Source organism: Camelina sativa, chromosome 11, assembly GCF_000633955.1.
Source record: "Camelina sativa cultivar DH55 chromosome 11, Cs, whole genome shotgun sequence".
NCBI classification, from domain to species: Eukaryota; Viridiplantae; Streptophyta; class Magnoliopsida; order Brassicales; family Brassicaceae; genus Camelina; species Camelina sativa.
In genome coordinates, this window is record NC_025695.1 from 9155064 (window position 1) to 9178881 (window position 23818).

A 23818-nucleotide genomic window follows, 5' to 3' on the forward strand; every position below is an offset into this window, starting at 1 on the left:
AGAAGATTTTCTCTGCTCCTTTTGTTTCTGAGTTTTGACCAATCAACTTTTAATTAAACAACTTTTGATGACATATTGCATGGATTGCAAATTTACAACAAATGCAACGGTCTCCAACTGCAAGAAACCAAATCTCATAATTTTATTTTATGCTTTGTCTCACAAGTAAGGCCATATAAAAAAACTGTACTATACAAACAAGAAACAAAAGAAAAAAATTAGCCTTCCATTCTTCCAGGCAAGGCTTCGTCTCATTGATTTTTCTAATTTAAAATCAAATTCAGGAGCTAATCAACGCAAAGCACCTACAGTGTTTATGTTAGTATTGTAAGAGGTAAGTATTTAAACTATAGAATGGGAGCTGTTTTAGCTGGAATTACCCCTTTGTCTCCGCCCATTTGGATCAGCTGCACCGGAGATTTTAGTAGCTTCTTCAGTGTATCTACTATACCACCAAATGCTGGTCGCTGAGCCGGCTCATCTGACCAGCATGCTTCCATCAGAGAAACCAAAACTGGAGACGTATTGTTAGGAATTATAAGCCGCCTGTTCTGGAATGCAACTGCTCCAACCACCTAATCACCAGACCAAGATTCAAAAGATACTATAACTAAACTGTAACAAACACTAAAGGTATCTAAGTTGTTCACTCATGTGTGAACACCAATTTTGAAGAATCATGGGAAGAGAATGTTTGTTACCTGAGCAGGACTGAGACCATTCCAAGGCTGTTGCAAAGTAATCAACTCCCATAAAACTACTCCGAAGCTGTAAACATCTGATTTCTCATTTGTTGGCTCCCCTCTAAGAAACTCTGGAGCCATCCACTCAGGCTGTTAAAGCAGACAAAGAGAAGAAGTTTCACATGTCAGAACATATTTTTTCATATTCCACAGTCATTAAAATCTTAGGAGAGCTTACTGTTCCTGCAACAGATTTTGATGGTATGAAAGTGTTTGCCTTGAATCTTGAAAGCCCAAAATCGCAAACCTGAGACAGGGGCAAGGTTAAGGTTGATATGTTACTGAAAGAGACGAAGGGAGGCTTTGTATCAATCCAGTTTTTTTTGGTTTAACATAATTACCTTCACTGTCCAGTTCTTATCAACCAATAAATTTGGAGATTTCAGGTCCCAATGCACTACTGGAGGATTAAGACAGTGTAGGTAGTTGAGTCCCTTGGCCTAGTCCAAAATAAACACATTTTTTCAAGTTTCATACCAAAAAAAAAACATATTATTAGATAAACATAAACTGAAAGATCACAAACCACATCCAATGCCATACGTAGCCTCCTCCTCTGATCTAGTAACTCCCCAGAAGCTGGCCTATGGATGAGGCGAAAAAGACTCCCCCTGTTTCAAGAAGCAAGACAGAAACATAAGCTAATAGGTAATGCATACGTTTAAAATGAAACATCATAAATATGTTCAACTATATGACTTTGGCCTGAACAAACCAAAAAAAAAAAGTATACTGATGAATTACCTTGGTAAATATTCTGTTATTATTGACAAGCGAGGTCGCTCTGTCACAGCACCCATGAAGAGAACAACATTTGGGTGACGAACACGTTTCATTATTGCAACCTTCAATCGATATCACAGGGTTGACAGTTAGTTTCAGAGAGGTCTCAAGTGATCTCATGGAGTTAGTTACACAAAAGATCTATTTGCTTTACATACCTCTCTGAGAAATTCTCTGAATTGGTCATCATGGAAGTCTTGTATAGACAAAATCTTGACAGCCACATCCTTCATCATAAACAAAAACGTAATAAACATCTCGTGCTAAAAATTCTATCTGAGTAGGAGCTACTCCACGGAGAAAACACATTAAATGATGAACTTTTTGAAAATTTGAAACCTACTGATCCATGCCACTCAGCACGATGGACAGTTCCAAATGATCCTGAAAAAAACGTAGAGAGTTTTTGTTATTAAGGTGCTACATCAGAATATATTTTGTACTCTCAAAAATCATGGACGAAAGACATACCAGCACCCACACGCTCTTTGATATGCAGTTCACTCCATGAGACCTCCAGCCAATCTGATGCCAAAGAAGGCTCAATAGTCAAGTACGGTGAGATGGCGTCAACAGGTAACCTGCCTTTTTTATCTTTTCGAGTGTCAGCTTCTGTTATCTCTGGTTCAACTAATAAGTCTCCCTTTGGCTGCTTGACAGGAGTTTTTTCAATTGGATCTTCTGATAAAATGGTTTCTTCTTTGAAGATTTCTTGTTGGACAATCTTTTCTTCAATAAGGTTTGGTATATCAAGTGGTAGAGCTCGAAGAACTGATTCTGACAAAACCACTGATGATGTTTTTGTGAAGCAAGTTTGATCAACATGAGCACAACATATTGTCGCTGCAATGTCAGGCAACTCAATTTCTTTGTGTACATGGCCTTGACTCCCTACAAGAATATTTCAATTAGCATAACTGTTATCACAATCTTCTTCCATCTTTACCTCAATTATAAACAGAATTTTTTTGAATTATAATGGTATTACATGTTCTGCTAACTGCAGCCTACCTGAACATTGAATATTTTCAGAAAGATCGCGTGAAGCCTTTGACTCTACAGTCTTACTAGGAGATGTACTATGCACGCAAAGCCTGGAATATTCTGTAAGATGACTCATTCGAAGAGGTGAAGGAACCTGACACTGTGTTCCACCGTTGATAGAGGAATCCGGATCATGAACATTTCCTGGTTCCCCGATAAGGTCAACTACATATTCCCTGTTGAGAAATGATATCAAGTATATACTCAAAACATGGAACATAAGCTCAAGAAAATATATCCAATGCCACTCTAGAGCTAGCACAGAATCAAGGACATACACAAATAGACCCCTGGAGAGGAGAGACCCATCTGTTAGTAAAACATAAAGAGTCAAGAAGGGGTACTTTAAATAGAAGTAGGTATAAACTTCCTTAATACCATGCCCTGAAAGTCCATAAGTGTAGGAAGTAAATAGAGTTTTGCTAACGGCCTGAAAGTCTATTTATGTACACCCACTGACAAATTTGGCTGTAGTTAAATAGAAAGAGAGGGAAACAAAAAAAAAAGCCAATGGGGGAGGCTTATATATAAAGCTATCAAACCTTGGAAGCTTCCTGTCATCGTCAATCTTGACAAGGCAAGACGATTGGTGGCCCTCTTTACAGTACCTGCAACCTCGAGCTATCCGGCATGGTAAACCTATGTAATCAGCCAATTTCTGCATATTCATGATATACAAGTCAAGAATCAATACCGTAGATAATATTTAAATGTTTAAACCAGTCTAGCTTTCTATTATGTACGTTCATGGCTCACCTTAAATAAAATGGCACGATGCCGGCAAAGCCCCATCGTTAGACTACCTATAGGAAGAATGATACACTTCCGATACTCCTTGAGTCTATTGCTAACTAGTTTCCATCGTTTCTGTAGTTCACCTTCCTCCATCTGGAAATTTCCCCTAAAAATCTCTAAAAACCTCAGCACACAAATCTTACCGTATATATGCACAAACTATGAAGTAGGCGAAACTAAATCACAGAGAAAATTGAAGAAGAACAAGAAGAGAAAGTAGTGTACCCCATATAAACGGCAACAAGTCTACCAAGTTTCTCCACGAGCAGTAACATGTTGTCAGAAGAACAATACAGCTCACGTGCCTTGTCCTCCAGTTCTTTAAGACGCGAGTCCTCACGTCTGTCAATCAAAACCACTTCCATTGATGTATCAGTCGGCTCAGTCTCCTTTAGTAACAAAAGAGATGGAAGTCGTTTTCCTTCCTCCGAATTGTTACACATCAACCAAAGATACGGATCCATCCCTAATATGCTGTAAAATCCATCTGATATTTTGTCACTGTATGATAAATAACCGCTTACCTGAAAGAACAAAATGGAGAAAGAACAAATCACAACTCAGATCATTTAAGAAAAAAGTTCATATAGGAGTTCGTACCCAAAAACGGTAGGAGACAGTTTCAGTGCTCTCTGTATGAACCAACTCAGCGGCGAGGTTAGCTTGAGAGGTTAACCTCATAGCAAGCGTGACTTGCAAGTAATAGCCTTCTTTTGACTTCTGCGCTAAGCTTTGTTCTTTGCCCTCTTCCCTAACCTCAACTTCTTCTTCCTCCTCCTTGGTCACAGAGACACGCGTGGTGGTGGAAGTTTCCCTTGCGTCTGTCGGACTCGAGAAATTGGAGAAATTACCGTCCAGCGTCGTCCCGNGGCCCTCTTTACAGTACCTGCAACCTCGAGCTATCCGGCATGGTAAACCTATGTAATCAGCCAATTTCTGCATATTCATGATATACAAGTCAAGAATCAATACCGTAGATAATATTTAAATGTTTAAACCAGTCTAGCTTTCTATTATGTACGTTCATGGCTCACCTTAAATAAAATGGCACGATGCCGGCAAAGCCCCATCGTTAGACTACCTATAGGAAGAATGATACACTTCCGATACTCCTTGAGTCTATTGCTAACTAGTTTCCATCGTTTCTGTAGTTCACCTTCCTCCATCTGGAAATTTCCCCTAAAAATCTCTAAAAACCTCAGCACACAAATCTTACCGTATATATGCACAAACTATGAAGTAGGCGAAACTAAATCACAGAGAAAATTGAAGAAGAACAAGAAGAGAAAGTAGTGTACCCCATATAAACGGCAACAAGTCTACCAAGTTTCTCCACGAGCAGTAACATGTTGTCAGAAGAACAATACAGCTCACGTGCCTTGTCCTCCAGTTCTTTAAGACGCGAGTCCTCACGTCTGTCAATCAAAACCACTTCCATTGATGTATCAGTCGGCTCAGTCTCCTTTAGTAACAAAAGAGATGGAAGTCGTTTTCCTTCCTCCGAATTGTTACACATCAACCAAAGATACGGATCCATCCCTAATATGCTGTAAAATCCATCTGATATTTTGTCACTGTATGATAAATAACCGCTTACCTGAAAGAACAAAATGGAGAAAGAACAAATCACAACTCAGATCATTTAAGAAAAAAGTTCATATAGGAGTTCGTACCCAAAAACGGTAGGAGACAGTTTCAGTGCTCTCTGTATGAACCAACTCAGCGGCGAGGTTAGCTTGAGAGGTTAACCTCATAGCAAGCGTGACTTGCAAGTAATAGCCTTCTTTTGACTTCTGCGCTAAGCTTTGTTCTTTGCCCTCTTCCCTAACCTCAACTTCTTCTTCCTCCTCCTTGGTCACAGAGACACGCGTGGTGGTGGAAGTTTCCCTTGCGTCTGTCGGACTCGAGAAATTGGAGAAATTACCGTCCAGCGTCGTCCCGGAGAAGAAACTTCCAGCGAAACTGCTGTCACTAGACATTCGAGGAAGCGAAACCTCCCTATCAAAGCTACGATCAATGTTTCTTTCATTCATGCTAATCGCTCGAGCGGAAGAAGACGACGCCACAATGACGGAAGAAGCAGCAGGAAGCGGAGCAGCCGCGGCCAACAAAAGCTCTCTCTCCTCATCGACGTCGCTAGAGATAGAGAGGCGCGTAGGCTTGACGCGTCCAGTAGTAGCGGCGGAAGAAGACCGAGATAGATTGGCCTTCTTCTCGGCCAACCACTCATAGAAAGCCGCTAGTTGCTGCTGCTGCTTTTTGTTCTCCGACTTGCGATCATCGCTAAAAAGATCTGAAACGGCAGAGCTTTTAGAAAGCAGAGGATTAGATGAGAACAGAGTCGTCTCCTTCTCCTTGTCGCATGATTTATTATTACTATTATGATCCCTTTCAAATCCAAAACTCTCACCAACGTTAGACGACGATTTCTTGTCGTGAAAAAAGGAATCGAATCCACGATCGGGGAATTGCCTCGGGAAGAAGTAAGTAGTCCGGTGAGGCATTTCGTTATAAAAAAAAAAAAAAAAAAAAAAACTGACAGATCGAACAGGAAAATGAAAATGATCGCAGCTTAGCTTTGCTTGGTTTCTTCGTTCAGCCAAAACCCGTCATCGAATCCAGAGAACAAGAAACACAAACAGAGACGATGACCAAGAAGGAGATAATAGAAGAGAGAAAAACTGAATTCGTGGTGAGAGATGTTTGTGTTTGATCCGTTCTCTTCCCTATTTCGTTCAGATTGCAGTAGTCAAATCGTCAACCACTGGAAAAGGGAAAGAAAAAAAGACTGTAGAAGCTATCAAAAATGGTTCACCGGGAAACAAAAACGCACGGTGTTTTTACTTTTTAGTGTTGGGGAGAAGAAATAAGGTCTTTGTTGTTGGATCAACAAGGAGAGAGCGTCAAATAGGTGTTGAGAGATTTGGACAACAAAAGAAAGGCAGGAAGAAGAAGGAGAAGAAGAAAAAAAAAACAGCAAATTGGAGATAAAATATTTGAAAATTGTGTGTTTATTTTTTTTTAAAGATGACCAATTAAAAAAACTTTGAAAAGCATATTGGGACATGGGAGAAGGAGGAGGGAGAAACTTTTATGTGAGGAGCCTACACGTATACTTTTCATGCAATAAATAATGACACGTGGATTATCATCCTACTCATGCATTTCTTGTCTGCTCTCTCCCTCTCAATCTCATGAGCGCAGTTTTTTTACTTAAGAAGGTAAGGATGACTAATGACTGGACTAATGAGCCATTCATTGTTCTAGATCTTGTGGGTGTCTAGATGCTTAATCTCTTCTTAGACATTTTTAAATTACTTATACAAGAATTTTACACAAATCACTGATTTACTACCATTTACCTTTTTTTTTTAATTTGTATAGTTTTAAGCTAATTACATAAATATAAAGTTAGCATATGTTGTCTGTAAAGTGAAAATTGGCTCGACGGATCTTGAGTTTTAATACATGTATGATCAATAATTTGGTATTATTTATAGTTAGTTGTGTTTTGGGATTTAGAAAAATTAGATGTAATTAGTTTTAGATCATGATAATTTTAAAAAGTTCATATTATTTTATGTCACTATTTGTCTCCCCTGGATACGACGCACGCACACACCATTGCATCTTACTGATTTTGTTGGAAACGTAACATAAGAAGTGCGTGATATTTCACTTTGCTTTCGCCCGCATGAACTCCTTTATCTTCGCTTACATGTGAGCGCTTTTAGATTCTCCTTAATTTCTTACAAAGTTAGTTACCATCTCTTACCGTAAAAAACCGACAAGGTTTCTATTATTTCCCAACGCAAGAAATGTATATTTGTATCTATATTAACTTTCAAATGATTTATCTTTCTGTTACATTTAATATCAGGTGCAAGTAATATTTCTGTCATTACAAATAAAAATACTACAGGGGATGACTCACAAGAGTGTTGTTTAGCTGTTTTGATACCTTTATATTTTTTTGGTTTGGTGAAGCCTTCAGATTTAGCTCGTGACTCATTCACTTATTTCAATCGAAAGATTTTATATATACAGACTGCTTTGTTTAATACATTTATATGCTATGATACATGCATGGGTCTCTTTTATGGTGTACTGATACAGATAACCCACTAGATTTATTCGTCTTAGATTACTTTTAATTTGTTTGAACATAACTAAAATAAAAGAAAGCACAACGAGTCGTCACGAGGATCGAGTCCACGTAAAGCGACACCTTCTCTTCTCGAATAATCTCATCATAAATTCGATCATAGTCTATTCAATTAAACACTATTAGTATATAACTATATTGTTGGCAGGGAAAACATTATCTTTATTTTTCTCTGCTTATCATCAAACTGGTTGGACGGTTCTCTTTCTTCCAGTTCCATACACTTTTTATGTGGTTAATGTATATTCTATTTGTTATGTTCACCAATAATGTGTTGTTAATATTAGATAATTTTATCTAATTCGTGGTCCCGAGCAGGATTTAGTTAGTAATCGACACGGTTTTGGTATGCGATGCGTATGCCCACATCCCCTATATAAACTAATCTTGTAAACTAGGATTGAGATCTAAGATGCATTGTCTCCCATTCGAACGCAATTTTTAAATGTTTTTGGATAGTTTAGAAACGGAAAACAAAACTGCCACTTCTAAGTTAGCTATTTTGAGAGGTAGTGTTAGTTGGGGTATACAACAAAAAAAATAAGAAGAAAAATATCTTAACAGTGTTAAATGGATTAGTATTTGACTAATGAGACAAATACCACAACTTAAGGCTAATAACGTTTCTTAACTGCGATTGAAATTGCAATCGAATCGGACGTCTCCCACCTCTCTTTCGCCTCCGACTCACAGAGTTTAGTCAAGGCTATTAATTCGAAGCTCCACCATAAGGACCTTCAAGAGATTCTCCACGATATTTCGATTCTATCCAGCAATTTCTCTTGTTTCTCTTTCAATTTTATTCCCCGAACCCTAAATCAGTTACCTGATGGTTTAGCAAAAAAACGCCCTTTTATCTCCTTGTATTGAGCTGGTTTAAATTTTTTAATATAAGGTTTTATTTGCTCAAAAAAAAAAAAAAGGCTAATAACGTTTCTTCAATCTGATCAAATCTGTGATGAATGGTACGTCAGACGCAAGTATTTGTTTCCCCTTCACAATCGACTTTACCTTTTAACATCACCATGTCACAGGATATGGTTACAGGCACATTAACAGAACTATTCTGATTATCAAACTCATAAACCAAAGACATCTGATATGGTATTTGCTTTGAGGTTCGGTTATGGTTTCTATAATACATGTGATGATGAGAAAAGATAAAATTCATAAAGAAGACCAACTGATTCTACAAGGATTTCTTCTATTTTCACCGATTCTTATCACAGAACCTAGTGATTACCTAACACATAAGAATTTTCCCCATTGGCAAGAGGAACCAAGGAAGTGTCTTCTTCAACAGTTGCAGGTTCAGAGTTTGAATTGTCAGCATCGGCAATACTACCACCCTCGCCCTACAAGTAAACGATCATTCAAGCTCAGTCTTATGCGTGTAAAACCAACAAGAAACACAGGGCGAAAATGATAAATAAAAAGCTTACCATTTTGATTAAAGGCAACTGATTCTCTTCTGTTTTCTTTGAGAGATCCCTTAATGTACCCTACAAGAATTGAACAGTTTAAAAATGTCAAACATATTGGTATGTTATGACCTGAGCATAGTAAAAAATATGATATATGTGACAATAATATGAGTAGGTGATGTATTTATATCACTCTGTGGAGATTTTATACGCACCCTGTTAGCCCAGAAAAGTCCACAGGCATTGCAGAGAGTCCTGGGGCCAGAAGGGCCACGTCGCATCATCGGTGTACATTTGGAACTAATGCCGCAGTGAGTGCACCTACGTAAGACAGACACACTCATGTTTAAAATAAGAGCAAGAAAACTTTCGTACATTAGTCAAGAACAAGAATTGCAGAAGCAGTTAATTGGAAGAGACAGAACACACGATATTTCTGGATGGCCATCATCTTGAGCAGAATCTTGATCTGTGCCCGAGTTATAAGCCCCATCGGTCATCTTTGAAGAGGTGAATTGACCTTTATTGCGCGCCATTCTGGTAAACACTAACAAAGGTCAGAGACGCAAAAAATGTGGCAGCTCAACTACAAACATATATTCTCATATACTACAGCGAGCCATGGACAATGAAGCCTGTGTCACTACATGGTCACCAAACTAGTTGAATATGAACAGATATTGTTTCAGCTCCTATCACATAAAAGTGAGGAAGAAAATTACTAGCTTAGCTATACAAGAATGCCACGTTTTAGACCCCAGTAGTAAATGTGAAACAAATATGTCAGCCTCTTCAAAGAGCAACTATCACATAATCCATTTTCCTGACAGATGTGGCATTAAAAAAAAAACTACTCAAATGATTTTTTAAGATCCAACTTACAAAATAAAAAGCTAGCTCAATACTGAGGGTTCCCTTAGGCCTAAGAAATTGGTTAACCAATGTGGGATGGTTGTAACAAACTTTGGCATAAATAGGTAAAAAGACTGATTCACAGGTGTAGCACCGTAATCTAGAATGACAACAACTAAACAACTGAACTAAAACAGATAAATCCCCTGACCTTAAAGCCACTTCTTGGCGAACACCGTATCTCACTTTCTTCTCGAAACATCTAGCATTCCTCTTCTTCCGAAACCTATCCAAGGATTGCGCTCGTTGCGGAAGGTTACAACGGCTCTGGTATTCTACAACAGGCTAAAAAAAATAACACCAAAATGACAAAAGGTGGGAATCGAGATGAAGTGAGCAATTCAAACAGAAGCTTGAGCACACAAATAACAAAAAGTTACCATATGATTCTGCTGATGAGCTAGTTCCATCACCTGCGGACCAGAAGCGAGCTCAGTAGAACCACCCAACAGAGACAAGACAGCATCGACCTATCAAAATCAAATTCCCAAAGGTTTGGTAAGACTAGGCAGAATTATGCATTCACTTGAACAAAAGACTCAATTTTTAACGTGCCCTAAAGCCATCAGACATCAGATGCATCCGAGAGAGAGAGACTTCTTACAAATAACAAAAGGGGGGAGGGGGACAAAAGTAGAGATCACTCACCTTGTCAGGACCAACAGCATCAAAAACGTAAACTTGACCACGGAACGAGATCGTAAGCTGATTGGAACCTTCAGGAGGCCGAGAAACAAGTAATTCAGAGGGCTCGGATCGGTGAGCAACCAATTGAGAGCCATCGGGAATCAAATCGGAACCAGTACCACCATAGATGGAGTCAGGATGAGGGATTTCATCCATATCTTCGTAGGGAATGTGACCGGACGTTGCGGAGGCAGAGACATGGTCTTCACCACCAGCAGAGTCGTTGTTGGGGATAAGCACCGGTTGAGAATGGCGACCATACATCGGAAACTGCCAAAAAGGAGAGCTTTTTTTTCACATTGATTGAAGGATATGGAGAAAGAAAAAAAAAAAAAAAAAAAACCCTAACCCTAAGAACAAGAGAGGAAGGAAATAGTTGACATCGAGAATTACAGAGCGAAAGAGAGGAGAGAGAGAGAGAGAGAGAGTGGTCGGCGCGTGTGGAGGAGGAGGGGGGAGATTAGACCGTCGTGAAATTCACCAGACGGTTAAAACAAAACAAAAAAGTGACTTTAGGTAAAAACCGCAGCACTTGTTCCGAGAGGCGACCAGATGACTCCACTCAACTTGATTTTAAACCGATTACAAATTTCCACAGTTCTATTTTCTAATAAACTTTAAAAATAATAATAATAAGGGGAGGTATTGGTTTAGGATTTCCACAGTTCTATTTTCTAATAAACTTTAAAAATAATAATAATAAGGGGAGGTATTGGTTTAGGATTTAGAAAAAATTTTAATGACTTTAAAAGTTAGGTAAAATATGTTGTTATTCAATCAAGACTTTTAAAAACTCTTTAAAAATTTGGTGTTATTGGTTGTGGATTTGTAAAAAGTTATCTAAAATCTTGATAAATCTAGTGTTATTGGATTAAGAGTTTTATAAAGTCATTAAAAGTTTTATGTTATTCAAGTAAAACAAAAGAATCTTGGATTGTTAATGCATTCAAATTTTATGTTATTGGTTTAGGATTTTCTATCATTTCCTTCATAACAAAAGTCATGAAAACTTTTTCATCAAATAGAAAGATTTTACAAGATTAGAAAAAAAAATCATCAAAAATTTTAAAAAACTTCCTAAACAATCTCTTAGAATCCTTCATTTTTAACTTTCAATTTTCTATGATTCTAACAATCAACAAGAACATAAAGTCATTAAAATTCTTTCTAAATCCTAAACCAATACCTTCCCCTAAATTGCGAATTCTCCTTTTTTTATTGATTTAATTTAACCAATGGAATGAATATTCATTCGTATAAGAAAACACCGAAATTGATTAATCTGACTATAGGATTTGTATCTTATATGAATAGAATGAATAAAGAGAGAGTGTGAATTATTAGGAGGTCTTGGTGTGTTGCTTAGTTAGAGAGGTGGTGGGGATGTTGTAGAGAAGAAGACCTAGAACCAGAACTATACTCCCCATCATGAAATTTGAGCTCAAGCTTGATCCTCCCGGTAGATACGGCAATGGTTTTGACATTATGTACACCGATAATGGCACTACAACATTAAATAAAAGCATGTATCTCATTAATAAATATAGTGCAGCTGAAGAGGCTTTCTACAAAAAGATGAGAAATATGGACCTGAGAGCATGACAGTGAGAGAGGAAACGATTGCTGAAGATATTTTCACCAAATGGAGAATTGAGATGTTGAAAGCGAGGTTCGTCGCTATATAGAGCAGTGGGAGTATATGGGCACCTTCGCAGCCTGAAATGCTCTCAATGGATCACAAACATTTTTTGCATTCTACTTTAAAGTAGAATGAAAGATATAAACAACACAGTTTTGCAATTTACTAAATGAAAAATATAACAGCGTGGAATAGTAGTAGTCTCTCTAACCAGAAATCTTAGCTCCAGTGTTGAAGAAGCAGCCGGCACCATCTTTTAGATAGGAAAGAAGGCTGCCAAATGGAATCCCTTTTAAGTTTGAGAGAAAAGGCAACAACAGGAACACAAAAAGAGCCTGCTCAAGCACAACTTCAGTGATCCATAACATTAAACGAATTTAAAAAACACTACTACTACTATATAGTCATTGTTTTTGCTGGAACAAATACGTTTACATAATGATATCATTAGTTGTGATCAAATTGTAGTAGATACCTGAAATCCAGATCCAAATGAATTTACTACAAATATATCCAGTGACTTTCCCTGCATTGTTGCATTATGCTTAGAGTTCAGCAAAGTTGTTGATGCAGGGGATGTACTCTTTCAGAAGGAAGATGAATATGAATATGGTCCAGAGATACCTCAAGACGCTTTGCAGCATCAATGAAAACAAATTCCTGTATAACAGAAAAGAAACACTTAACAACTTAGATACTAGCAGCAAACAAAAAATAATATTCACAACTCACAAGAGAGAGCGGCCTTACCTTTATAATAGATGCACCAGCTTGAAAAGCAGCAGATGCTACCAATACAGCAGGCCATAACAAACCGATTCCGGATAGTGTATGATCTGCACCAGATCCACTGCAGATGAGTTACAGTCAGCATTTGCAGAAATCAAAGATTACATGCCACACAGGTTTCACTAGAATCAGGGCCTTCTAACTGCAATGTGGATGGTCAGTACTAAAAGCATGGCCGTCTCCAATCATTTAACACAGGAAAATTTGATAGAAATGACTCTGTCTCATGAAAATTGTAAGAGCTGAAAGCACTCTCTCCACATAATACACACATGTCTCTACCCCAAGTCCCCAAGCATCTAGATTCCAGAAGATAAAAGTAACTGTGGAAAGAAGAGAAGAGTGAACGGCTACCTACCTTGAAACAGCCACCACAACTCCCACAGCCACAAGCAAGCAACCAGCAATTTGGGTAAGCAAAAACCTCCTGCCCAAAATAAGAAGAACAAAAAGCAGCTGCCACACCAAAAACGTCTGCCAAACATCGAGAGCCATTGAGTTCGTTCAAAACTAATGCATACATTGAAAGTAGTCATGATCAATAAATCAAAACCAAAAGACCTGATTCAAAATCGGTATAACCGGTCCAGGAAGCATGGCTGCACAAAACAGAGAGTGGAATGGAATCACTTCATATGTAACCTTTACAAACATGTAAAATCATGACTATAAATTAATACCTGCTGAAGCCATGCCAGTGGCAACTCCAAGAGCTTCGAGGAAACCAATGACTGCGAATCTCCATTTAGGCACACCCATCATTTCATTCGTCACAATGCCTAGACGGCGCCTCGTGCACAGAATCGTGAAATAAATCTAAGACGTAGCTGCCAAAACCATTTTATTTAATTCGATTCCGATTTATCATAAACATTAAATCTCCTTTCACTGGCTAAAAGTGTAAGCCGTTCGTTACGTTACCCGAAAGTGGTGAGCTGAGCCAAGAAAAAAGGGTACTGTTTCATGGGAACCAATGCGAGTTTGTAGAGCACGCGATTAGCTACCGCTAAGGCTACGATTACGACGGAGTTTAAAACAATAAGTTTTCGATTGGAAGAAACTGAAGAAGACTTCTCCGTTGAAGCACTGACGGAACAGCCACGTCTCATCGGAAAAGTGGTTTTCCAACTACTACTTAAGAGGAAGCGAGATCTCAAATCGGACCGTTTGAATAAACAACACATGGTCATAGTCGTCGATCGGTAGGTTAACGAAGATCGTTCGCGACTGATACAGACCTGATAAATCGCCGGCGAACGTGAGACCCTAGGAACCGAAGCATGAATCCATCCGCGTGGTGTTGTAGCCATGAGAACAGAATCCATTCGCGGGACTTTCTCGCCTCTTATTAATTTCTTATACGACAACGTTTTATACACACAGAAACGTTTTTTATTATCATTCACATTTTAAATTTTTTTTCTTAATTTATAATCTAAGTTATCGTAATAGGATGAATGTCAATTTTTTAATAGATTATTTAGATAAAAATGAGAAATGTTAGAAGTTTGGAGTTTAGAAAAAAATTGTTACTATTATTCTTCATGGTAATGATGAAATCGCAGAAGATATTACGGTACCTTTAAAACCAATTACTAAAGAAGCAATCATCGCATCTATTGACTTTTCATAATTTATGGATGCGATTTGAAAATACAAAAATGAAAAATTAGAGATGAGCTCCAACAAAAATGCAAATTCATGAATAGACAAACAAAAATAAAGTCATTTTTCACTAGATTTTCTTAGATATATATATATATATATATATTAATTTATATGATTATTAATTTATGATATTGATGGGACCATATTTTTATTCTATAAAAATTATTATCTTATTATTTTATCGAAATCTGTCATTTTTTACACCGATCTAACTCAGGACCGAAATAATTTATTAATTTATAGCGAATATTAATTTAAAGAATATTAATTTATAAAGGTTCTACTGTATATTTTCATTAGATAGACAGTCTAATTATATCCCATTCAACTATTTCTTCACGGACTTTTTCTTCTTTTCCTCCAGCTTTTTACATCTGCATGCTTTTGTGTTCTTATTGGGTTTTCAAATTGAAATAAGTAAGTTTTGTAGTATTACTAGAATTATTTGTTGAAAATATGTGCATAGGTTTGTATGTTGTGAAAGGCAGGAAGATATTTTGTTCAAACAATAAAATCAATTTTTCGATAGATGGAATGTGACCAAATTGACATTCGAGCGTGAGTCATAATTGAATGTGACCATATCATTCACTTATCCATCATACATTCGATGTCAAAAAAAGAAAGTCCATCATGCAAATCAAAATAATACGCCTTTTAAATTCGAGCTTGCTACCAAATATATACTTTTCATTCATCGAAAACTAAGAACATATATCTATATTATTATTTTCACAGCAACTTTAGCAAAGAAGGCTTGAAGTTGAGAATTATTTACATCTCATGCCATTGTAATTTAATATTTTCTTTAATAAAATTATAAAACAAAAAAAAAATCATTTCAACTCTTTTCCATTAACAAAAACAAAAATTTCCTAATTTGTCTCCTTATTAAATCTGAAATAAAATTTCCAAATTTCATTCTCCTAAAATTTTGATTTTCTATCTTCCTAATTAATCACCACATTCAATTCTAAAATACAATAATTTTGTCCCGAATTTCTATATATAAAATCATATTAAAAAAATTAATGACTTATAATCAATCAAAATTAATCTAATAATATAAACTTGGCATATTCCCATATATATATTATGCGATTTTATAGTTATTAATTTGTTTTAATTAATTTGTTTTTATACGATTTTATATATAGAAATTTGGGACAAAATTATAGTATTTTAGAATTGAATGTGGTGATTAATGAGATTAAGTTGAATATGTCCACCTATAAGTTGAATATATCCACCTATAAATAATGTTGACCCCTATTCTCAAGTTAGTATCACCAGCAACATAAAAAGATGCACCTATTTGCTATGCTCATTTGGCAGCTGCACATATACAACTGTGATGAAATATGTCGAGATGTCATGGAGTGATCACCAAATCTGGAGCAGTTCCTATGCCTCCCATCATCCCATGCCACAGCTGAAAGATAAGATTGTGACCTCTACGTTCTTTTGCTGATGGAAAACAGTCTAAAATAGCTGACTTTTTAAAAGTTTTTATGCTTTATAAATGTCTCTCCCCCTCTTTTTGTTTACTTTTCTCTCGGTTCAATACTTCTTATTTTATTTTTGGTCTATCATTCAAATTCACGGGGTTATATAGCTTCACGGGTTTGGATTAGTATTAATGTAAATTTGAAATATCATTATTTTGGTAGTACAAAATTATTCATTAAAAGTATTTATCAATATTAAAATATTAGACATATTTAATTAACTTGATTAAATTATGATTATGTAAAAGTAAATTATTTCTCTGTATACTACGGGTTAAATCCTAATATTAACTATCAAAATACACTTATACAATTTTAAACACTAAATAAATTAAACAAAAATTAACAAAAAAATGCAGCTTATAATTTTCATATTTTAGTTTAAATGTATCTTTCCGCGGTGTACCGCGAGTTAAAATCTAGTATGTTTTGAAAATGAAACCAATGAGATATATTTCCACTTCCTATATAATGAAATACTTTCTATCTTATCAAATACTATCACTAAACTTTAAAGTTAATTAGACGACGACGGTATACTTCTAATAATTATGTCTCTCGAGAATTAATTGTACATGAGACATGCCATCCTATTTCACAAATCCACAGAATAATTTACACTTGTCTAATGATCGCGATACCCCTATTCATAGAAACAACAACCAAATTTTCAAACTTAGTCTCTCAATTGTCCTGTTCTACCTAACTAGTTCACTGTCAAATACTATATCAAAACAAAGTTTTAATGAGATCATATAAATTTGAACGTTTTACTAGAGCTATAATCTTCCTACCTTCTCCCAAACCCTGACAATTTTGTTCTTTCTCATTCTCTCTAAAACAAAGTTTTGTTGATTTTTTTCTCCTTCTCCTTCACAACAAATCGACCAAGAGATCTCTCTCCCTTTCTCTGAGCAACCAATGTCAGACAATCACAAGAGAAGGAGGCGTCCTCTTATTAAAACAAGGGTTTCTGGTTTAATTAAATTAAACCAAGATTTATCTAAACCAGAATTAATAAAACCATCCTTTGATTTAATTAATAAATCGATCATGTTAATAAATCAATAGTGATTAAACCAAATCTACTTTAGTTCCCGATATAAAAATCTAATATTCATATTTTTCGGGACACGGGCGTTACAAACACGGCTTGAGCTGGAGGTTGACTCGGAGTTAGCTGTGAGTTTTCTAACCACAAGGATTGCTGCTTCGCATCCCCTGTCGTTCCAGTTACGTCTGTCCCATGGCTTCATCTCTAGGGACTGGAAAGTCCACATATCACACGTCTATAGAGAAGCTAATCGTCTAGCTGACGGATTAGCCAACTATATGTTTTCTTTGTTTTTAGGTTTTCATTAGTTCGAGACAACTCTAACCCCTGTGGAGTCGATTGTTAGAGATGATGTTGCCGGAACTGCATTTCCGCGCCGTATGCGGTTGTAGTTTTCTTTTCTTTTGTCATGAATAAATAGCAAGGAGGTATTTTAGGAGGTATTTTGCCTCCTTGTCCTCTACAAAAAAACAGCACAGCTGGACCATTGTATCATGATTGATTAAATGCAACTTTTGTAGTATAGATTTCGTGAAGGCTGAGCTAATTTCGGGGATTGATATAGTTATTTTCTAATTATTTAATGATTTTGTTTATAGGAATCTACAGAATAATCTGTTTGGATACATATGAAGCTTACACATGATCTGAATAGTGTTTTATAATTAGTTTCTAGGATCCGCGTCTTTTTGAAATATATTTTACCACTTTGTCCTCAAAGATTGTTTTTTTTCCTTTTAATGATATGGGTATTTAACGCGGGAAAATGTCATTAAAATCTTGAACTTTATATTTCTGTTGATATGAAGCATAAGCTCTTCCTATGGTGGAAAAAAAATCTCATTTTTTGTTGACTTCTAAATAATTCACGAACTCTTGTTGACCTGGCTTTATAAAACACATCATTAAGTGGTCAAACAGAGAAATCACATGGGGTTAATTAGCCATTACCGAGATCTTATTAATAACAAAATGATGCCATTTAATTAGACTTAAAAGCTCCAAATTGAATCTCGATTCCCATTTTCTCCAAATCAGAAAGCTTAAATTTGGGAGGTTTTAGGTTTGATAAACGACGTTATTTTGTTATTAACGGGTTCTCGTTAACGGCTAATTATTCCCATGTGATTTTTCTGTTTTGGCCACTTAACATTGCGGCTCATAAGGCTAAATCAATAAAAGTTCGTGAATTATTTAGAATTCAACAAAAAAAATAGAATTTTTTTTCCTATCAAATAAAGAGTTTATAATTTAAATCAACGAAAACGTAAAGTTCATGATTTTAATGACATTTTTCCAGTATTTAATGTTATAGATGGTTTATTTTTATTTTTATGGTAAGCGTAAGTGTACATTCCAATTTAATAGCATAGATAAATAAAATCACTTAAAATCTGTTTTTCTTAAAACTTTTAAGGAAAATGTTTTTTTGGAAGGATGGATGGCAAATTAACTAGTTTTTGCAAAATCGAAAACCAAAAAAATAATATGCGGCCGTTCAAACAGTTTGATTGGTGGAGGGAAAGGCCGATTCACGTGAAGGCCCATTAAAGCGAAGCCCAATTTTAAACGGTACATATACGGCGGCGTTGGGATGTCATCTTCCTTAAATTTAGGAATTTCGGAGCCCTAGTCGATATCGAGATCCAACCAAACCAACTACTCTGCATATATCTCTCTCAGGTAAAATTCTCGCTCCTTTCATCTTACGTTTCTTAGGAAGTTCATGGAATAGATAGAACCCTACAGAGTATATGAAAAATTGTATTTGCGATCGAAAAATTTATCGACTGATTGCACAATAGATAGATCTGTACAAGTTGTATATATACTTTGCCCGCAGGTATCTGTATATGCGGTTACGGCGGCCGTGTCAATCTATTTCTCCGAATTCTTGTCTGATCGATATCGATATTTGATTCCAGATTTGTGATCTATCGATATTTAAAAAGTTGTATTAGACCTAGATTTGAATTTTAGTTTTTTTTTTTGCTTTTAGGTTTAAAGTCTTTGATTCTTGAATGATGGAGGCTCCTCCAAACAAGGAGATAGCGTCGGCCCCTGTATCGGTCTTCTGGGACATGAAGAGGTGTCCGGTTCCCGATGGCTATGATGCTCGTCGGGTGGGTCCATGTATTAAACGGACTTTGAGGAAGCAAGGCTACTCCGGTCCTATCACCATCACTGCCGTTGGCTCACTAGCAAAGGTCCCTCGTGACATCCTTGAAGAGGTCACTTCCACTGGAAGCTCTCTTACGCACTCCCCCTACAGTTAGTATCTCCTCATCCTTTTTAATCATTCCCAATTGCTAGAGTTAAGGTATATAATCAGAGAGAGAGTCTTAATTCTCTTTTTGTTTCTCAAACAGGTGAAAAGGACATGGTTTCTCTTTTCCTGTCTCTTGATTTTGAGATTGAGAGTGAACCGCCATCTTCTATTATGGTCATATCCCGTCCATCAGCCGCCACTCCTTTTAACTTCTCTCCTCATCTTCGCAAGCTACGTCGGTCTGGATACAATTCTATTTTCCCGTATCCATATGATTCTCCTCAAGAAGCTCATCCACTCATGCAAAGCGGCTCTGGAATAGCTTTCTTCTGGCAGGTAAGTGTGTGTGTGTTTTTGTGTTTGTCCTCATCTCTGTCTCTCTCTCTCTCTCTCTCAGTCTTGTTGAATTCTTGTTTCTTTTTTGTCCACAGATCCAGGGGAACTTGATGAGGAAGATAAGTGCACTGAAACGGGTGAACTTGCCACCTGGCTTTGCACTGTGTGCTGTCGCATTGAGGACCCAGGTCCTGCTGGCCTAGGCATTACTGGCCGAGGCGTTGATAATTTCATCACGCATCTCTCTACTCGAGAACATGAAGTCAAGGTAATTAAGCATCCTAGCCAAGTTTTTTCATTGTCTCATCTTTGACTCAATCAAACTAGCTAATGCTCTTATCCCAACTAGTGTTTCCCTTTTCTCACTTGTGGTTTTGTTTGCCTAAAATTTGACCCCATATGTTGACTTTTTCCACTTGATGTTCATTTGTTTTTCAATCAGCTTTACCTATGGTTTCCCCCCAGTGACTCTTACGTCCACGAGGAACTCAAGGGGTTCAAGGAGGAGTACCAGGGGTTCGACGAGGAGGACGAGGAAGCCAGAGTTGAGGCTCCTCTTGTTTCTTTTCAGACGCCCATGGTGTGGATGAGGAAAACCAGCAGGGATGCATACTCGTACAACAAGGAAGCGGTTGAAGCCGGAGTTGTGGCTCCCCTTGACTCTTTTCGGGTGAATCCTACAACCATGGTGAGTGAAGAAGCAACCAATTAATTGCCTGTTCTAGTATCTCAAAACGTTGAGATGTCTAATCATTTGGAATCCCGGTGTTTTGTTGATGAATACTAAAACATTGTAGGTTTAAGAGAGAAAGCACAAGAAGATGAGTGCGTGTGAAGAAGAAAGAAGAGGAGGAGGAGTGCATGGCCCCTAGTGCTTTTTCTTCTTTTCTATTGCCTTTCGTATTGTGAATGCTTTGTTTATGTCGCGTTAAAACTTATACTATAACTTAAGCTTATTTTTCATGTCTCGTTCTTTTTTTGAGATCGGACCGGATAGTAAGTTTCAGATGATCAATAAGGTGACAGTTCATTATTCACCTTACAATATGGTTATACATTAATTGACAAATGAATTCGTTTACTAAGATTATGATTATGAAATGGTATCTATTGCATCCGTATTGAAATGGAATCTTCACGACGACTGAGATTTTGAAATTACTAGGAAGAGAGAGAGAGAGAGAGAGAGTGACTAGAGTAGACCTAGAAGAATGAGCACAAAATCAATGGCGTCCGCTGAAGACCTCCGTCTTCTCGCACTCATCGACTCCGCTTTCTCCGATTACCTACTCTATCATCATCAACAACTTCCCGGAATAAAAAACAAGACCGAGCAACCACCGTTCGAGCCCTAGCTAAGCAATTCCTTCCTTTCCTCAACAAATCGATTTCGCTGCTGCCGAAACGCCTCTCCGTCGCGAAATCTGATGACGGAGCTCGCGAATCCGCCTTGGGTTTGTTCCACGTTTATGAGCTTTCGATTGCTTTAGAATTGGTCTCCGCGCAGTTAGCTTGTAAGCCTCATACCGTTCAGTCTCAGAGGCTGCGGATGATTTATTGTCTCGATGTTTGGGGTTTGTATGAGAATGTTTATGCTGAAGGGTTTACGGTTCTGGAGAAGCTAAGAGGCGGCTCTGATTGCAAATCCCGGAAGTCCCGGTTGTTACCTGAGGTTCATGATGGTGAGGCGGAGCTGGCTTTGGTCGTTGTTGATGCGGTGAATGCCATTATTAAGGCTGTGGCAATGTGTCAGCACTTAGAAGATAAGCGGTGTAGGAAAGTCCTTCTTTTGCTCGAGGAGGTTACACCCTGGTTTAGGTCAGTGTGGGTCTCTTCTTTGATTATTAGATCAATGCTGCTTCCATTTTCCACCAGTATTTTGAATTTTTCTTTCAAGAGATAGCACAACCTGAAATTTTGTTACTGTGTAGGGTCTTAGATGCTAAGGCGAGTGAAAAGTTGCACAGAGGGATCGTGGCAAGTATGGGTTAAAGAGGCTGAGCATTTCGATGAGGATTTGGTGCTGTCTTTCTGCGACTTAACTGTGAAAGAACACTATAAATCTGCATTGTCAAAAGATCGAATTTATAAGGTTGCTTTTGTCCTTTGATGTCTTTCTTTCTTTCTTGCTGCGGCTTTTCTTTTACATGCTTTCATCTGATATATAGTTAAATCTGTTCCCTGTTTCCAGTTTGCTCGCGAGGTGCTTTCTGTTCTGTTCGGATTGAAGTATAGAAAAATGTCAGTGATCATTGACATTTCAATGGCTTTGTTGCGCAGCTTAACTTGCCAATTTGAGGTTTGCGCGAATTCCTTGCATCTTGATTATCTACCGACTTGTGTACATCAAGTAACTATTTCCACGAAATTTTTTCCATACATTCTAGTGTCACCTGCTCTAGCTTCTCAGTTGATGTTCTACCGCAAACTTGCAATGCCTTATAACACTGCTTCTTTTTTTGTTCAATTTCCTGAACATGCGATCGATCATAAATCTAACTTAGTAATCGAACATCTTTCTTTTCAGATCAGTGCCCATGTAGTTGAAGTTGTAATTGCTAGTCCATGGATCCGATCTCAAGAACTCAAGAACTCAAGTATCTAATTGCGACGCTTTACAATATCGGTATCGTATTGTACAGAGATAAGGAGCTAAATAAGGTGGAGTACATGCTTTTTAGCGCTTATAAATTTTCTGTGCAAGCAAGACTAGAATAAAAGATCTGGTTTTGCGTTACTTGTGCGGACCTTTGCATCTAAATGGTACATTCTTTTACTTCTTTTCCTCATGGTACATTTTATCGAGTAAGTGTTCTACTTTGCAGGCGTGTGAGGCGCTTGAGCTGAATTCCAAGGCATCATGGAGATGTGTTGAACTACATTGTCAGATGTTTGTAAATCAGTCTAGTTCATCTGATACTGACTTGTCAGAAGATGCCATTATGGATTTTGTGGGCGAAGCATGTAAGAGGTGTGCATTCTACCTGGATATACTCCAGCAATGTAGCAGATGTAAGATTAGACAGAGTATTGTTCATATTCTAGAAAATTGGTTGTCAGCTGAACATCTGATTAGAAGGTTACAAGGCCCTGAGGCAATTGTTAAGCAGTGGGTTAAGGTAAATTTTTGATGAAGTACCTTTATACAAATTTTTGAATTACAAGTATCTGAGTCTGTGCTATCAACAGATAGAACGGGAATGTCACACGAATCTGGATGCGGCTGATTCTTGTACAACTTTGTACTCACTGTTATTATCTTCTCCAAAAAAGTCAAAGCGTGGTATCGGAAAAATCCTAGAGCATGTTCGGATCCTAACAACCTTTCAGTTTATGTTTGAATAAAAGTTTGCGCATGTTCTAACTTGACGGGGCATGCTACTAGAAATTCCCTTGGATACTTAATTGGTGAATGTACCTTTACCTATAAAATTGGCGATCCTGATTTGTTTTTAATTTTATTTTCTCTTTTCTATAAATGCTTGCAGGAGCTTCTTGCCTATGAAAAAATGTTCTCATTAAGTTCAAATCTAGGTCAAGTAACGCGAATCACGATAGCAGATATCCTTTTGAACGATGTTTATGTCACTGAGGATATGCATATAGAGAGAGCAAGAATCTTAATATGGAAAGCACGAATGACAAGGACATCTGGAACTGAACATCTAAATGAGTGCATTTGTTTACTGTCAGAAGCAATATCTATACTGGTATATGTCTTCGTACCTTCACAATTAATAGCTCATTAATGGCTTGTATATTTAGTGAACTAATTTCGTATGTATGAAAGCAGGATGAGGTACATCATGGGCCAAACAAAGAGGGTACTCCATCTTCTCACATGTTACCTATTGCGTATTGCTTGAGGGCTTTCTGTACCCAGGAAGCTGAGCCAAACTCGAAGGTGCAAATGCGTATTGCATAGCTTCTAATCATTGACAGTTTATCTTTCAGTTGGTGAATTGTGTTTCACTGTTTACTTTATCTTTCTTGAAACATTTT

The 23818-nt window shown here is 37.2% G+C and overlaps 4 protein-coding genes across 11 annotated transcripts in view; 1 reads left to right on the forward strand and 3 right to left on the reverse strand.

The window, feature by feature from the left end:
- On the reverse strand, nt 119–6368 carry LOC104722538 (serine/threonine-protein kinase CTR1-like). 2 transcript variants are annotated; one of them, XM_019233227.1, is made up of 15 exons: nt 5039–6368; nt 4664–4962; nt 4400–4544; nt 3113–3228; nt 2538–2746; nt 1998–2417; nt 1870–1910; nt 1685–1753; nt 1488–1588; nt 1270–1354; nt 1085–1183; nt 922–990; nt 702–833; nt 381–575; nt 119–305 (listed from the first exon to the last, which is right to left on the reverse strand). In XM_019233227.1, exons 1-15 carry the CDS (start codon nt 5867–5869, stop codon nt 288–290), a joined length of 2829 nt encoding a protein of 942 aa, XP_019088772.1. In that variant the 5' UTR covers nt 5870–6368; the 3' UTR covers nt 119–287. The 2 variants fall into 2 exon arrangements, with proteins under 2 accessions (XP_019088772.1, XP_010439026.1); XM_010440724.2 differs by having other exon boundaries at nt 119–575.
- On the reverse strand, nt 8583–11094 carry LOC104722539 (GATA transcription factor 25-like). Of its 3 annotated transcripts, none has more exons than XM_010440727.1 (8): nt 10947–11094; nt 10515–10823; nt 10247–10336; nt 10018–10151; nt 9384–9491; nt 9170–9275; nt 8973–9032; nt 8583–8885 (listed from the first exon to the last, which is right to left on the reverse strand). In XM_010440727.1, the coding sequence occupies exons 2-8, from the start codon at nt 10815–10817 to the stop codon at nt 8763–8765; spliced, it is 924 nt and encodes a 307-aa protein (XP_010439029.1). In that variant the 5' UTR covers nt 10818–10823; nt 10947–11094; the 3' UTR covers nt 8583–8762. The 3 variants fall into 3 exon arrangements, with proteins under 3 accessions (XP_010439029.1, XP_010439028.1, XP_010439027.1); XM_010440726.2 differs by having other exon boundaries at nt 10903–11088; XM_010440725.2 differs by having other exon boundaries at nt 10515–11088.
- LOC104722540 (protein CLT2, chloroplastic-like) lies at nt 11827–14286 on the reverse strand. The gene is made up of 8 exons (XM_019232459.1): nt 13662–14286; nt 13340–13580; nt 12943–13028; nt 12817–12852; nt 12668–12718; nt 12404–12527; nt 12144–12269; nt 11827–12057 (listed from the first exon to the last, which is right to left on the reverse strand). Exons 2-8 carry the CDS (start codon nt 13515–13517, stop codon nt 11894–11896), a joined length of 765 nt encoding a protein of 254 aa, XP_019088004.1. The 5' UTR covers nt 13518–13580; nt 13662–14286; the 3' UTR covers nt 11827–11893.
- Nucleotides 18834–23818, forward strand: part of LOC104722544 (separase-like) — a 7576-nt gene continuing 2591 nt past the window's right edge. For 3 of the 5 annotated variants that reach the window (XR_002034309.1, XM_010440733.2, XM_019233107.1), the window contains exons 1-12: nt 18834–18894; nt 19211–19482; nt 19581–19816; nt 19912–20084; nt 20259–20504; nt 20614–21634; nt 21748–21908; nt 22008–22115; nt 22344–22477; nt 22642–22935; nt 23006–23526; nt 23610–23720. Coding sequence is in view for 3 of the 5 variants with exons in the window: in XM_010440733.2 (XP_010439035.1) it covers nt 23326–23526; nt 23610–23720 (312 nt within the window). In the remaining 2 variants the exon portion in view is untranslated. Of the gene's footprint in view, nt 18895–19210; nt 19483–19580; nt 19817–19911; nt 20085–20258; nt 20505–20613; nt 21635–21747; nt 21909–22007; nt 22116–22343; nt 22478–22641; nt 22936–23005; nt 23527–23609; nt 23721–23818 lie in introns of those variants that run through there. The other 2 variants (XM_010440734.2, XR_002034308.1) reach the window with 2 other exon arrangements.

Coding starts and splice junctions, on each gene's coding strand:
- LOC104722540 (XM_019232459.1), bottom strand. CDS start 13,517: ATGACTACTTTCAATGTATGCATTAGTTTTGAACGAACTCAATGGCTC. Junction 13,029..13,339: donor GTTGTGGTGGCTGTTTCAAG/GTAGGTAGCCGT, acceptor GATCTGGTGCAG/ATCATACACTATCCGGAATC. Junction 12,058..12,143: donor TCTCACTGTCATGCTCTCAG/GTCCATATTTCT, acceptor TTAATGTTGTAG/TGCCATTATCGGTGTACATA.
- LOC104722539 (XM_010440727.1), bottom strand. CDS start 10,817: ATGTATGGTCGCCATTCTCAACCGGTGCTTATCCCCAACAACGACTCT. Junction 10,337..10,514: donor ATGCTGTTGGTCCTGACAAG/GTGAGTGATCTC, acceptor TGATTTTGATAG/GTCGATGCTGTCTTGTCTCT. Junction 9,033..9,169: donor GACTTTTCTGGGCTAACAGG/GTGCGTATAAAA, acceptor CAATTCTTGTAG/GGTACATTAAGGGATCTCTC.
- LOC104722538 (XM_010440724.2), bottom strand. CDS start 5,869: ATGCCTCACCGGACTACTTACTTCTTCCCGAGGCAATTCCCCGATCGT. Junction 1,911..1,997: donor CAAAGAGCGTGTGGGTGCTG/GTATGTCTTTCG, acceptor CGTTTTTTTCAG/GATCATTTGGAACTGTCCAT. Junction 1,754..1,869: donor GTGCTGAGTGGCATGGATCA/GTAGGTTTCAAA, acceptor TTTATGATGAAG/GATGTGGCTGTCAAGATTTT.